This window comes from Microtus pennsylvanicus, chromosome 1, assembly GCF_037038515.1.
Source record: "Microtus pennsylvanicus isolate mMicPen1 chromosome 1, mMicPen1.hap1, whole genome shotgun sequence".
In the NCBI taxonomy this organism is placed as follows: domain Eukaryota; kingdom Metazoa; phylum Chordata; class Mammalia; order Rodentia; family Cricetidae; genus Microtus; species Microtus pennsylvanicus.
Genome location: NC_134579.1, coordinates 51,717,118 through 51,731,113, shown reverse-complemented (window position 1 = coordinate 51,731,113; position 13,996 = coordinate 51,717,118). Strand labels below are relative to the sequence as shown.

The 13,996-nt window shown below is 41.6% G+C and overlaps 1 protein-coding gene across 6 annotated transcripts in view; it reads right to left on the bottom strand.

Moving 5' to 3' along the window:
* Positions 1–2,056: 2,056 nt before the first annotated feature.
* Positions 2,057–13,996, bottom strand: part of Cd47 (CD47 molecule) — a 57,906-nt gene continuing 45,966 nt past the window's right edge. For 2 of the 6 annotated variants that reach the window (XM_075964162.1, XM_075964137.1), the window contains 4 exons: positions 9,688–9,719; positions 8,402–8,426; positions 7,753–7,785; positions 2,057–5,912 (listed from right to left, as the gene is read on the bottom strand). In XM_075964162.1, the coding sequence (XP_075820277.1) occupies positions 5,908–5,912; positions 7,753–7,785; positions 8,402–8,426; positions 9,688–9,719 (95 nt within the window). In that variant the 3' untranslated portion in view covers positions 2,057–5,907. The remainder of the gene's footprint in view (positions 5,913–7,752; positions 7,786–8,401; positions 8,427–9,687; positions 9,720–13,996) is intronic. The other 4 variants (XM_075964144.1, XM_075964118.1, XM_075964153.1 and 1 more) reach the window with 4 other exon arrangements.

Genomic DNA, 13,996 nt, shown 5'->3' with positions numbered 1-13,996 from the left:
AATGGGAGGATTATGAACATCACCTTCTAAAATCTCCTAAGTGAGCTGGGGGTGGAACTCCCGGGAGAGCATGAGAAGCCTTCCTAGAAAGGGTTGTCTAGGAAGTAGGGTTCAAGGTTAGTCCACATAGGACTCTCACCTAAGGTGATCTGGAAGCTATTCCTATAGAGAGGTGTTGGGGGTCAAAAGTTTGGGGACTGACCAGTTGCTCTTAGCAAGACTGAGTTCTCCTACCCTTTACTAAGAAAGCCTGCTAGTGTCTGGGTTGTCCCTTCAACCTGGAGGAATTTCTCAGGGACTTGAGACAACTTGAAAGCATTCTATAGTAATCAGAGGGGTGTGGGCACTCAATTCTAGCACATGGGAGGCTGAAGCAGGGTTGAGCTAAGCCTGGGTTAAACAGCAAGTTTGATGGTGAATCTGTTTCAAAGAACAAAGTGGGGTGTGTGTGTGTGTGTGTGTGTGTGTGTGTGTGTGTGTGTGGTATTTGAAAGTAAACACCACCAAGTGGGCAACCTCAGCTATTACCCTAGGCCACTGTTAGGTAAAGTTGTCAAACTTGAGGCCTTGGGTGGGAAGGTGCCACACAAAAGTGAAACCCAGTTCCACTTGAAACCTCCACCTCAGTGGGAGTTCTAATCAGGTTGAGCACAGTTCTGTACTTCGTGGGGCAGCTTTCAGTGCAGGAGGTAGGCCATTAAATGCTTTCTGAATTCCATTAGTTACTCCTGCTGAGAATGAAAACGTCCTCCTAAGTACATAAAAATTAAATTGCCTATGATGTAGGGAACAAGACGGTACTTTGCTGCCAAATATTATTTTCCATTTAAATGGCCGACAATCACACATGTAATGTAGACTTGTAAGAGGGACCCGAAGGGATGTGGCACTGACTGGGGACCTGTGCCTCACATCTAATGACTTCAGTTGTCTGGTAACTACCCAGTTCTGCTTCAAGAGAACTTACCCTCTGTTCTCCAGCTCCCAGCTGGGCTAATGCACTGTGGACACAGCCTACGACCTCTGTTCCAGGCTGGATGTGGATGTGGGTCTGGCCGAATCAGAGCAGGAAATGCTTGGCTTCGGTGACTCAGAGACATACGCTGAGGCAGGTTAACAACACCAGTGTGACAAGATCTAACTGCACTCAGACCTGGCACGTCTGTTCTGAGGGATTATCTAGATTAGGCTGTGATGGGAAGACCCACCCTAACTACTGAGTGAAGAATGGGGAGAAAGGAAATGGAGCAATAGCATTCACCTGCAACTCTGCTTCCTGACTACGGAGGTAAGCTGCCAGCTTCCTCAAGACCTGGATGCTGAGACTTCCCCACCTGATGGACTGTCAACCTTGAACCGTGAGTCAAGGACAACCCTCTCTTCCTTCAACTGAGTCTGTCAAAGTATTTCATCACAGCGACGAGACACACAACTGATACTTCTATCCTTTTCTACTGGCTCTTGGTCCTTTAGTGTTACCTAGAATGGGGCAGACGGAGTTCGCAAAGGGAAAAGCTGGAAGGTGGCAGGATCCCAGCTCCTTGACTGTCTCGGAGGTCCAGACTCCAGCTGTCATAGCTGAATTTTCACATTACGTTGGCCAAAAGATCTGCACCTCCCACTAAAGATTTTGAGTTTTCTTTAATTGCAATAAAATAACTTAACCGAGGAAAAATTAAAATGGAAAACCATACATTTCAGTTTGGGCAGGGGCTAGCCTCACCCTTCAGAGGTACAGGCTAAGCGCTTTGCCGGGGTCTTTTGCTAGGAAGCAGTCCTACCAGTACTAAAACCCAGGACTTGTTTTCTCCTGATGTTTGCACCCCATTGTGGGAAAGTTACCCATAACACACATTGCATCTGTCTCAAACTTCTAATTAAAACTCAGAAGATTCCTATATTGATTATACTTAAACTGTTAAGTAAAAGTCCATTTAAAAAAATCAGCCTTTCCATTACATAGAATTTTGAAAACCAGAAAAATGTATTAAAAAGAAAATGTCTCAGAAATGTGCTTGTGGTCTGCCATCGCAGCAACATAAATAGCCCAACAAAATAGCTTAAAATGTTTTATTAAGTATATATAATATTACAGGGTAATATTTACACAGTTATTTTTTTAAATAAAAAAGTATCTTGGCAAAGATTGCAGGTATTCAAAGCTTCAAACAGTGATAAATTGATTTAATACATATAAAAAAAAACCTTTAAGGGTAACACAGCTGTAAAAGAACTTTGGTCTTTAAATTACTGCAAAAAAATGGCTACTGACAAATAGCACACCTTTAATTGCTATGCAGAAAGGCCCCAGGGGAGTGCCTTGCGCATAGCAACACTGGAGTCCTCTTACAATTTAGAATGGTTAATGGATATTTATATGATGTGGGAACTAATTCTCAACAATGGCTTTCTGTAAATAATGCTCCGTTGAATAAAAATCAGACCTGTTTTCCTCCGTCATCCATCATGACAACAACTCTCTGAAGCCTCCACTGACACCATCTTACAGAGACGCTTCCTACAAAGGCCAGTTCTTTTCCTCCAAATACCAGATCCATGGGAAACTCAGTAGTCAACAGTCAGAATTCAGGGCAATCAAAGCCATAGGCAGGACGACTGCCTGGGTTCTGCTCCTCTCTTCAAAGTTAACGTGGATCATACTTTTTAGCCACAGAAAATGACTTAACAAGACCCCTGGCGGGCGTGGCGATTAAGAGATTTTAAAAATGCTCATCTCTAAATAAACCCTCCGTTAAATACAATGAAAAGACAAAGCGTTGCCAGACACTTTCTTTTCTCTAGTTCCCATCACGAGGCAAGTGCAGGCGCTTCTATTTACATATCCTCTGACGGTCATTTTGAATACCCATTGTAAGACAAGATAAACCTAGACAATGAGATGACAGCAGAGTGAAGGCTTCAGTTTTGGAGCTTTATTAACTCGGATACAATTTGGCCACTACATTGGCCACAACATCCTGAAAGAACGCCTATTATGGATGACACAGCCCCGTGACTTTTAGTCTGATACTCTCCATGGTTTAAACAGACCAGACCTGGAATTTTCAGGTGAATCACCATCTCTTATAATTTTCAAAGCGTGTTTGTGAAATCTGTCAAAAATAAAAAAAAGAAGAAAAAGAAAACTCTCTAGCTCACCCTATTAAGAAGAGAAATCTAAGTGCAGGCAACTCTTGCCATCAAAATTCTATACTGAGTGTCTACTAATGCACGCAGAACTCTGCGGGAGGAAAAGGAGAAAGGGAAGCCACGCGTTTGCTGTGGAATTTTTTTAAAGAAGTCCAGTGAGAAGAATAAGACAGAAAACCCAACAGAGCTAAGCAGAGACACATGAAGCACCAGAAAGGGCAAGGGAGAGATGAAAGGGGCCCCAGACAGTTGGGGACAGACTGCAAAGTACAGTCAGTGACGGATGAGTTGAAGCACAACCATTTGAAAGAGAAGAAAAATGGGACTCAGCCATAAAGGCTGGGAAAGTGTGGCGGAAAATGACAAATGGCATCTCTCCGTACTATTGTATAAATGGAGAGCAGACAATAAATAAAAGCCGAAGAGAGGATATGACAGCGGAAATTGGGATCAGGAAGAAGAGAGCACTCTGTGGGGCAAAACAGATGCATGCTGCCCACGATGCTGTTAGCAATTTAAATCTGCTACAATGAGAGCCAGGCATCATAGTGGGTTTGATTTAAAGAGGGTGAACTGGCCCAATAATGCCCAGGCAGGAGGACTCTTTGCTACTATGGTCCCTTATACAGAGAAGCGGATAACTAAGAACAAGAGTTGAGTTCATCTTGTGTTTCCCTGGCCATCACCAGTGGCACTGCCAGGGTACACAATGCCTCAAATGGCAGGCAGCAAAAGAGCATGACGCTGGTTAAGACTGAACCCCGAGCAGAGGGGCATTGACCACTTACTGAAGGGTACAACTTTAGTTCATAAAAAAATCGACTATAAAGATTTTCACACCTGACTCTCTTAATAGAGAATAGGAAAATTTGGATCAGTTCCAAGTCCATCTGCTTTTTGCTCTCTTCATCAAAACTGATTTCAAAGTAACCAAGAAAATGAGCAAGGTATAAATATTTTCGGAAGGAAACAGAAAAACATCAGGAGCCATCAGTTTTGTATAAAGGCGTCTCGCTCCCTCTCTATACAATACTATTTTGGACAGCTACAGGATCAGGGAAAAGCCTACTTTTCTTTAGAAGCACTATCTTGGCAGCGTGGTCAGTTTTCTGAGAGGCCTCAGCAGGTCATAGGTTTAGGTTTGCCATGGACAAACCACTTGGTCCCCACATGAAAGATGACAGGAAGTTTGGCATACAAGAGGCACACGGAAACGTTCAGTGGACTAAGAAGAAATAACCATTAGTAATGCAAACACAAAATACAAATGCCTTCGTACACAAACAGGAAAAATTACTGGTGGTTTTTTTTTTTTTTTAGAGGGCATTGGTCAGCAGTCAAAAAAGCTTGGCACATTACCTAGTTTTAAAGTGATCAAACATTTGCATCAAATATAATTCCACCGAATAAGGACCTTTGTTTTTAAATGTATTTACTAAAAGCACAAAGTTAGCATTTGCTCTTCTGTAGATGCCTCCCTTTTGTTGGTACAGAAGATGCATGTGCCTACCTTATACATGTGCACATACAAACACGCCCACAAACGGGATAAAAAACAAGTGCTAATAATCTAAAAGTACTCCATGCGATCACAACTGTCAGGACGTTGGTTTCTTCTAAACCGGGTAGGGAATGTGGTGGTTTCGTTTTACTTTTCAAACTTAGAGGAAGAGGAGGAGGCAGAGGCGGGATACAGGAGGAAGGTGATGAGTGTTCATCATGCAACAAAGAGACAACAGGCGTAAAACCTCCTCCCCCTGGCCTTGCTAGGGCCTCATGGAGACACATGTTGCCATGCAGGAGACGCATAATTCAGATCTCAGTCTTGCTTGGTCATGCCTCCGATCAGAAAACACGGCAAGAAACACTGTAGATTATTTTTTGCCTTCAAACCAGAGGTCTTGAATACATATGTTACAGCCATAGCTATTTTTTTTGCTGAAGAGTGTGAGTGAGCACAGTGCTTTGAGAATAAGTCTGGCTCCTTTCTGGAACTGACACTTCTGTGCCACAGGACCGTGTCTGAAGAGGAGAAAAGGTACTGCATCTTGTACCGCAAACGCAAGTAGCAGGACAGGACAGGGTGCAAAGAAATCCACATTTATAAAGAAAAAAAAAGAGTCCAAAATCTGGGTGCGCATTATGTCAAGGGGCGGGGGGACTGTGGATGGAGGCAAGCCCCAAGAATGAAGACACCAGTGCTACTGATATCACAGCACACATAGCGGGCGTACAGGATTTGTGCCGCCAAATTCATTATTCTACTTTAGTCTCTGTCCCTATGATCTGGAAGTGGCAGTCACATTATACAGCTAGCAGCATGAATGACAAAGCTGCTGGGAACCTGAGTTTACTAAGGCTTGTTGGATACCACTGTTTGTCATGGGTATCTCTGGGTAACCATCAGGTTAATGCTAGGCAAGTCTGATACAGAATTGATTTAAACCCAGTGTCCAGAGACTCGAGGATCTAGCCAGCATCATTCTTGGAAGTTGCCCCTGATTCTTTTGCCCCTCGTTGAGTAGAAACAATAGAAAAAATGGATTTCAATTGGTTACACAACACAATCATGATTCATTTATTGAGTAAATTACAGCTGCGTTGATCATCATCTATGGGCCAACACATCTTCCATAGATGAAAGTCAGTTACTGCTGTTTATGTTTTCTTCTCAGAGTCAGCAGGGCCAGGGTGCTTAGACACAACTGTGTTCCTTCGCGTCTGACTCTCCAGATACAGTCCATCAGTGCCCCTCACTTATTCTGGAAAATAGAAACATTGATATGTTGTCACCGCTCATGTCTACTTCCTACGCATTAAGACATGTTCTGTTTCTAAACGTGAAACTCTTTCAGATATATTATATCAAAAATAATGAGAACGGATCTGTAAAGGTCACAGGGAGAAATCAGGCAAATCACTCCTCTTTGCAGTTTGCTAAGCAAAATGCCAATGACAAATGAAAATACAGTGAACACAGACTGATCATCTCGGCTTGCTGGGTTGGCGCCACAAAAGGCGAGCGCGGGATGTTGGTTTTTCAAAGCAGAACTTATTGATCCAAGAATAGTATTCTATCTCATTCACGTTCGATTTACACCTTTCAGTTAACAGAAATGAAACAGACTTGTGGTCTGGCGTAGGTAAAGGGATGGCACCTCGAACCTCATCCAGTGTGACAAGGCACCCAGAGAGGACGTTAGAAGACTGGATCCATCAACAGACATTTGAAAAACAAATTGTCATCAGCTCAATGTGGCCAAAATTCAGGGCATTTCCAAGGTCCTCACAGATCTCATGTGCTACACAAACAAACAAAAAATCAAAACAGTGGATCTTTAAGCTATCTTCTGAAAAAGTGACTTAAAAAAAAAGTCACATTTTAAAGAAAATTAACCAAGAGGCCCTGGAGGATTTTGCACTGGTTCTGTGCAAATGGGGAAAGGTTTATTTCTTTACTTTTTAGTCCACTTACAGAAAAATGATACCATGGTAGGTAAAAGCCAGATCAGAATATTTGAAAACAAGACACAGAGGATAAACATGATAAAAAGCAGGCCTAGCATTCTTTACACTTACTCCCACTAAAAGCACCATATTTAGGTAGCAGTGGCTTGTGTAACAAAACACACATTGAAAAGCTACGACAAAAGCCTGTAACTAGGGGACCATTCTGGACTTCCCGTTAAACACATGCCTGAGCACCATTTTAAATTTAGCTCACCCAACACGATGGAAGTGTTTTTTCAAAATCTTATTCAGAAGTTAATTGTGCTCTGGGGAAGATGGCCTCCTGTGTTACCGGCACCTCTTTGTTGTGGAGGTGAACTGGAAGGTCACAGGCTTTACAATAGCAATGTCTGGAGCATGGAATGGTTTCAAGGACCAATGGTGTGAAGACATTTTTTAAAAATAGGATAAATACAAAAGTAGTCCCCAAATTCCCATGGAGCTAGAGAATCAGAGTATATGAAGGATAAGAATGCGTACATTAGGGGCAAGAGTCAGACTTCTTTGGTTAGAATAAACATGTACATGTGTTGGTCATATTCAGGAAACATTTTGCTATTGAACTGATGTTCAGAGAAAAGGGAAAGGCTTGGAGGAGTAAGGAAGTCTTTCTCTTTCTCTTTGGTTCTTTCCCACAAGGTTGGAGTTAAGTTCTTGCTTAGGAAAGCAGATATATCACCCCCAGTGTCACACGCATGCAACAAAATCATCTCCATGAATATAGGAGAAACCCCGCCAGAGTATCTATCTGCACACCTCATAAAAACATGTTAAAAGTTCAACAAAGGGACGCATGGCCTGAAACGCGCTTATCAAAGGTGGTAACTGCTCTGCGAGGGACCATGAGGTTCCAATTTGTGAGACCCCACAGGGTTTTGTTCTTACCCACCTACAGAAAAATGACACCATGGTGGGCAGAAGAAAAGAATCTAAAACTAGATCTAAGTTTTAAACATCAAGACATGTGGGCATTCATGAGAGAAAGTGCTCCTTTTATTTTCTAAAGAAGTTGTCATTTCAAGGAGCTCTCTGCTTTCTTTTTAAGGTCCATGAATCAATCAGCATACAACGACAAGTGAATTTCATACTTACCATCATTCATCATTCCTTTTGATTCTTTAAATGCTAAGGATTAGTAACAAGCAGGCAATTAGTAAAAAGTTAGTATGGCTTCATAGAAATAATCTTAAGATAAACAAATATGCAAGAACACAACTATCCCCCGGCTAGACAGCTAGACTCATTTGAGACTATCATTCTTTGGGATGCATTTCTCGGGCTCACGCCCACAGCATCCACAAAAAGCAAACAGACTTACTGGAGAATCCAGGTCTAGATTTACACAGTAAGTGAAACATTTCGGTATTAAGCCAGGTGGCAACCTGTATGTTTCTAAAATTGACAAATTAGAAATTGGAAGCCACCGAGATTTTTCTCTATTGAGGGTGAAACACTTGACATTGACAGAGGTCAATGGTCCCCTTGCCCAATGTCACTTTGCAAAAGGAAGCAACTACTATAGCACAGGACAGTGAGAACATTACAAAAGCAACACTACCAATTTCTGACAAAGAATCAAGAGATTAAGGCAAGAGAGCATACGAACCAAAAAACAAGCAAACAATACTCCCAAACCAGATTCTTCCCAAGGCATGCATGGGTATTCTAATGCCTTTAATAATCAGTTCAAATTATGATCTGCTAATGGACCAAGACTACTAAGTTTATAATAATCACATACCGTTAAGGGGTTCCTCTACAGCTTTCTGGAAAATATTTAAAATATATTTATACAAAATACATGTTATTTTATGGCTTTTATGTTAAAACTTACACTATCATTGAACCTGTGTTATAAGTGGAGACTCCTAGGGTCTAATAGAAAAATAAGACAGCAAAAGCTAATGAAACAAGGCTTCCCAAGGCTAGTTAATAGTTTAATAACAACCATATTATTCTCTTAGTATTTTTTTTCTGTGCAAAATTTCCCGCTCCACCCATCATTCTCAGTTCAAGAAATCCCATGGAAGTATTAATGTACAAACACGCAAATTGCAGCAAGAGATAGAAAATACAGTTAAATAAGAGATGGCAGCGAAGCAACATCATCTTCACATCATGCAAATTGAACTTAGTAGCAGCAAGAAATTGTTAGGATTTAACGGTCCATTGATCAGGTTATCTCTATGAGGCACTAGGAAAGCTGCGGGCTGCTTGTGAGGAACATAGCTAGCTACGACACTACTCTCATCAGAGTAAAGCGCTGAGGTAAATTAACACATTCCATCCCTGACTGCCCTTTGGGTGTGTTCTGTGAGGAGGCCAGATTTATCTGTCAGCCGTTATTTACAGGAAGCTGAGTACAACTTGTAAGAACTCTTAGGCCCGTCACTATGCTGACTCAATATGGTAGTTTGTGTTTCCTCTCCCCCTAGTAATCTTCTCCTGAATTTGCTCATTTTCTTAGAACCCCCTTCCCCCACAAAGAGCTTATGAAAGCAGGAAAATGCAATGAGGCCTCTAGCACACTTTGGGGGAGAAGAGTGCTGATAAAATGGGGAGTCGTTATTTGGAACAGATTTCTTTTCCAACAGCATATTCTTTATATCTTTAAATGAAGTCAGCTTAGCACAACTTCTCTTCCTTAAGATCATGCTTGAAACCGTCGCCTATGAACTCATGTCAAGCAATGCCAACAGTTGGGGAGACATATTGCAATCAGCTTCCTTCTGATGGAAGCTATGACCACATTTCTTCTCAGAGACTGTCCAATTTTGGATGTATAAACTAAGCGCAGTCTTACAGGGTCATTTCTCCTACATCCCAGGTATATAAAGGTGTCAAGAGAAGTCTTACAATAGAATCAGCCCCGCTCACTCATGCACAGGCCCTGAAATGACTTCAGCATTGTCTTAATTGGATGTCACATTAAACAGAAAGCAAAACAGTTCAATATTCCAATTATCAACCTCACATTTGAATTCATCAAGCAATCATTCTTAATTCATTTAATAAACTTGAACTTACCCTAGGAGGCTGTATAGTCCTCTGGTTGGAAGCTGGTATAAATAAAAATATTAATTTAATAAATAAAATAAATGAAGTAATGCAATATTTAATTTTAAGATAACAAGTCCAGGGCTAAAACTAGAAGGTGCTAGATGCTCCAGTGAAGGCGTCCTAGCTTTGGTGGTCTGTTCGAAAACTAGAAGACTCTTGATTATATACATTAACAGGAGAAAGGGAAGCAAATAAGAGCCTACAGCAACTAATAAACACAGACTCACTCATGTGCATGATCGTTCTCTTGTCAGGTACCCGCTACACATCATGGTGAAGGATCTTGTCAACTACTCTCTCCTACCAGGGTCCCATCTCTGACTACTACTCAGCTGGGATAGACAGAACATGACAACGAGTAACTTCCCGGGGAGACTATCTCCCATAGCACACTGTTCTTGTTCCCAGTCTAGGAGCCTTCTCTTCCTTTCTCTCCTTTCCAGTCTTCAAAGCTCTAGAAAGCTAACAAAGGACAAAAGAAAACATGATGATCCTGCCAAGCTTAGAGCTATCCCTGACAGTTAGTGTCAGACCAACCAGGTCCTCTTCTGTGTATTCCTCCTTGGCATTCTGAGTTGCTCCCTTGGCTGCTTCTGACCAGATTAGCTAAAGAAGGTACAAGACTAGGGGGCAAGACAAGAGGGAAAAGAACAATTCTGGATTGGTGGGAAAGAAAACTTCCTTATAAAATCAGGCAAGGAAACCCTAGAACAACTACAGCTATCCTGTCACACACTCCTGTGTCCCCAAGACAGGAGAACATGACCAGCATCAGTCTTTCAAGGACTCAATATTCTTTTACTAGCCATAATTTCCTACCATACCCCTCTATGTCAGTTCAAGAAATCCAAACTTCTCAAGATAATTTTTACAGTACAAACATTCAAGAACAACAGCAGAATGAAAAATATACTTTTAAGATGGGGGTGAAGCAGAATCATTTCCAAGTCATGTGGCCTGCTGGAAAACAGGTTCTACTGAAACCTTACTGGCTAGGAGACAAAGGCGAGCCCAGGAAAGCCAAGATTTCCCCCCACTCTGCCCATGCTGACTGGGACCAGGCTTTCTCAAACAGAGAAACTGCAGCTGACAGGCCACTAAATATCACATTACCGCTAGAATTAGAGAAGGATAAATAAGACTAACTAGAAACTTGGTGATGGGAAGGAGAGGTAAAAATAAACAAGTAAACAAGGAAGAGCTTGGAATACAGAGCTCCGGGTAGGAAAAGTACCTACAGGAAGAGAGTAGCTATGGAATGCATCACACAGTTAAGCAGGGAATGGGAGCAAAACATAATCATCCTTAAATTATATAAACTGAACTCAGTCACAGGGATAAGTAAGTGTTCAGCTATAAAAGGCATTTACACACCCTCCACTGAGGATCAGGGAACCCTGGGAAGAGAGGCAGACAGAATATAGGAGCTGGAAGACAGGAGGCAGGGCTACAGAATGCTTTCTTCTGGACATGATATACACATTTTGATCCGGAACTCGATACAACTACACTTGGCTGCAATGTACTTAAACAAGAATGAGCCTGTCTGAAGCCAGGCATGGGTGGCGGAGGGACCCAAGGGCCTAAGTTTCCACCATCAAACCAATGACCAATATTAGATTCTGAGAACTGGAGAATTACTTCCTCAGTTTAGTAAATACACATGAACCCACCAGGCTCCAACAGAGAGTTCCAAAATCATGGTCAGACAGAGGGCCCTGGTTAAACTCACTGGGTCTTCCAACAAAACAGTAACTCATGAATATGGCAAAGAGACTTTCAGGGGGGTGAGTGGCCTAATGGGGGGCGGGAGATAGGAATGAGAATGTGTGTGCAGTTGTGTGTGTGCACGTGTGAAAATGTCAAAAGACACATTTAATAATAAAATGTAGAAGAGATTGAGATAGCACTCTAGTGTGCACATATATTGAAAAACAATAGAAAAAGGATGTATAACAGAGAGTACGTGTGGAAGGCAGATTTGTGCCACTCTGGACCTTGGTCAGAGAAGATTCTTTCTGCAGTTGTTTGGTTCGCACAGACTCATAACTAGTCAGAGAACTGAGAATCGGGGACTGCGAATGTCCAGCCACAGATGGATATCTACATCAGCCTCTCTGCTCACTGAGCAGACTGGAAGAGAGACTAGGAAGAATTTAAGAGCTGGAGGATGGGGAGGAGGGCTTTGAAATGCTGCCTTCTGGACATGACGTCACTGACAGACACACCAACTCACAGCACAGGCAGTTGCTTACACAAGAACTGAGCAAAGCTCAGGCCAACCAGAATTCTAGCATGGTTGGGCAGGGGCTCATAGGACCTCCACCCCTAGATGAAGAGTTACTGGAAAGTATGGTCACTGAGGGACAGGGAAACCAGTTTTCTCTGGGGACATGGCTCCACTAATTGGACTCAGGAGACTATGATTATCATCATTATTATTATTGGCAAAAATACTGCCCATGCATGTGGTCAGCACTAACTGGACTTGGGAGACTACTACTACTACTAATAATAATAATAAATTTTAAAATGATTTTAAAAGAAAGACATGAGACAGGAAGAAAATAGGTTAATAGGTCCCAGGGACAGTAGGAGGGAGATAGTTGGGGGTTTATATGATCAACATACATTGAATACATATATGAAAATTTCAAAGAATATATAGTGATCAAAACCATAAAGATTTTTGGAAAAGTCATAGGGAATTATTATTTTATGTTTATTACAATTATGTGTGTGTATGCACACATATAGTTTAAATGAAGCCATGCCAGTTGGGGTAACAATGTCCCCCAAAAGCCATACTATGTACTCAAAACACCACTACCAGGCATGGGAAACATCTTTCCAATGATGCTTGCTCATCAGGGGAGTTCAAGGACTCCCAAAACCTTATAGGCTGTTGAGGTTACGTCCTCAAAAATGAAGTTAAGATGTTATAGCTGAAGACAGACACACTTTGGATAGAGGACTTGGAGAAATCAAGCTCGACCAACCTAGTAGCCTCTTTCTTATGAACCACAACAATGACCATAACAGCGAGATAGACTCGCAGGTGTGATACTGGTACTTATGTGCTGGGGATAACCAACAGCTTTATCACATTGACTTTCAGGCCTGCTCAATAGGAGGGAATTCATGCTTTACATTGTTAAACCTAGTCAATGACTTGTAGCTGGGGAGGTGGAGGACCCAGAAGTGAACTGACTATTGCCACTTCCCCTAAAGCAAAACAGTGTTCTAAATGATCATCCTTGTACTCAAAGATAAATGAGGCTCCCACTCCCTCATTAAAAAACCTTTGTTCTGAAGCAAATTGAGGTGATTTCAGAAATATCTGGTCAATATGCAGAGAACAACTAACCATTGGCTCAACTCAACCTCAACTACCTCATCTACAACATAATCCTTATGCCTACAATTTAGCAGAGAACAATTTAGCTTACTCTCTATACCTATATCATAATCCCTATACCTACATCTTAGCAGAGAGCACTGGGTGCACAAAAACCCTATGCCTACAGCTTAGTATACAGTTCAGCAAACATTGAAGAGGAGGGGGCAGAAAGACTGTGAAAGTCAGGTGACTGGGATGTTTGCTTCAACATTTTGTATAATGGCACTTTATAGAGTGTCTCTCACATGATAGGGAAGCAGCAAACCATGAAATCTCAACAATATGGTTGCCTAAACAGGACCTGCAGAATGACAGCTATCAGTTGACATGACAACATAGAAGAGGAAAAATATCACAAGGCTCTGCCCCTAAATTAAGAGCAATAGGCAACTCATGACTTCTGAGAGAAGGCAGATCAATCTTCTCTGGGGATAAGGCTTGTGGTAGATGATCGAATCCCAAGGAGTCAGTCATAAACACATAGACGTATGAGCAACACTTAATGAATTCAGTAGGTTGTGCTTATAAATTTATATTTACATCAATGTGTGTGTGTGGGTAACAATAATAATTAAAGAGTATAAGGCTATGAATTTGAGGAGGGGCACCAGAAGAGCTCGAGGGAGGAGAGGTAGGGCAGGAATGATGTGAATATAGTACTCATATAAAATAAAAGAGTACTACTTAAAGACAGAGAGGAACGGGCTGCATCCTAAAGATAACTCTTTGGCTTTGGCTGGTGTGTACTGTTAAGATGATAATGCTAAAATATTCGGACCTGAGGATGACTAAATAGCAATGAATCTTTCCTACTAGTAAGTAAACATCTTTGAGAATGAAATCAATTAAAACTTCCGTTTCTTAAAAAGAAGTCAC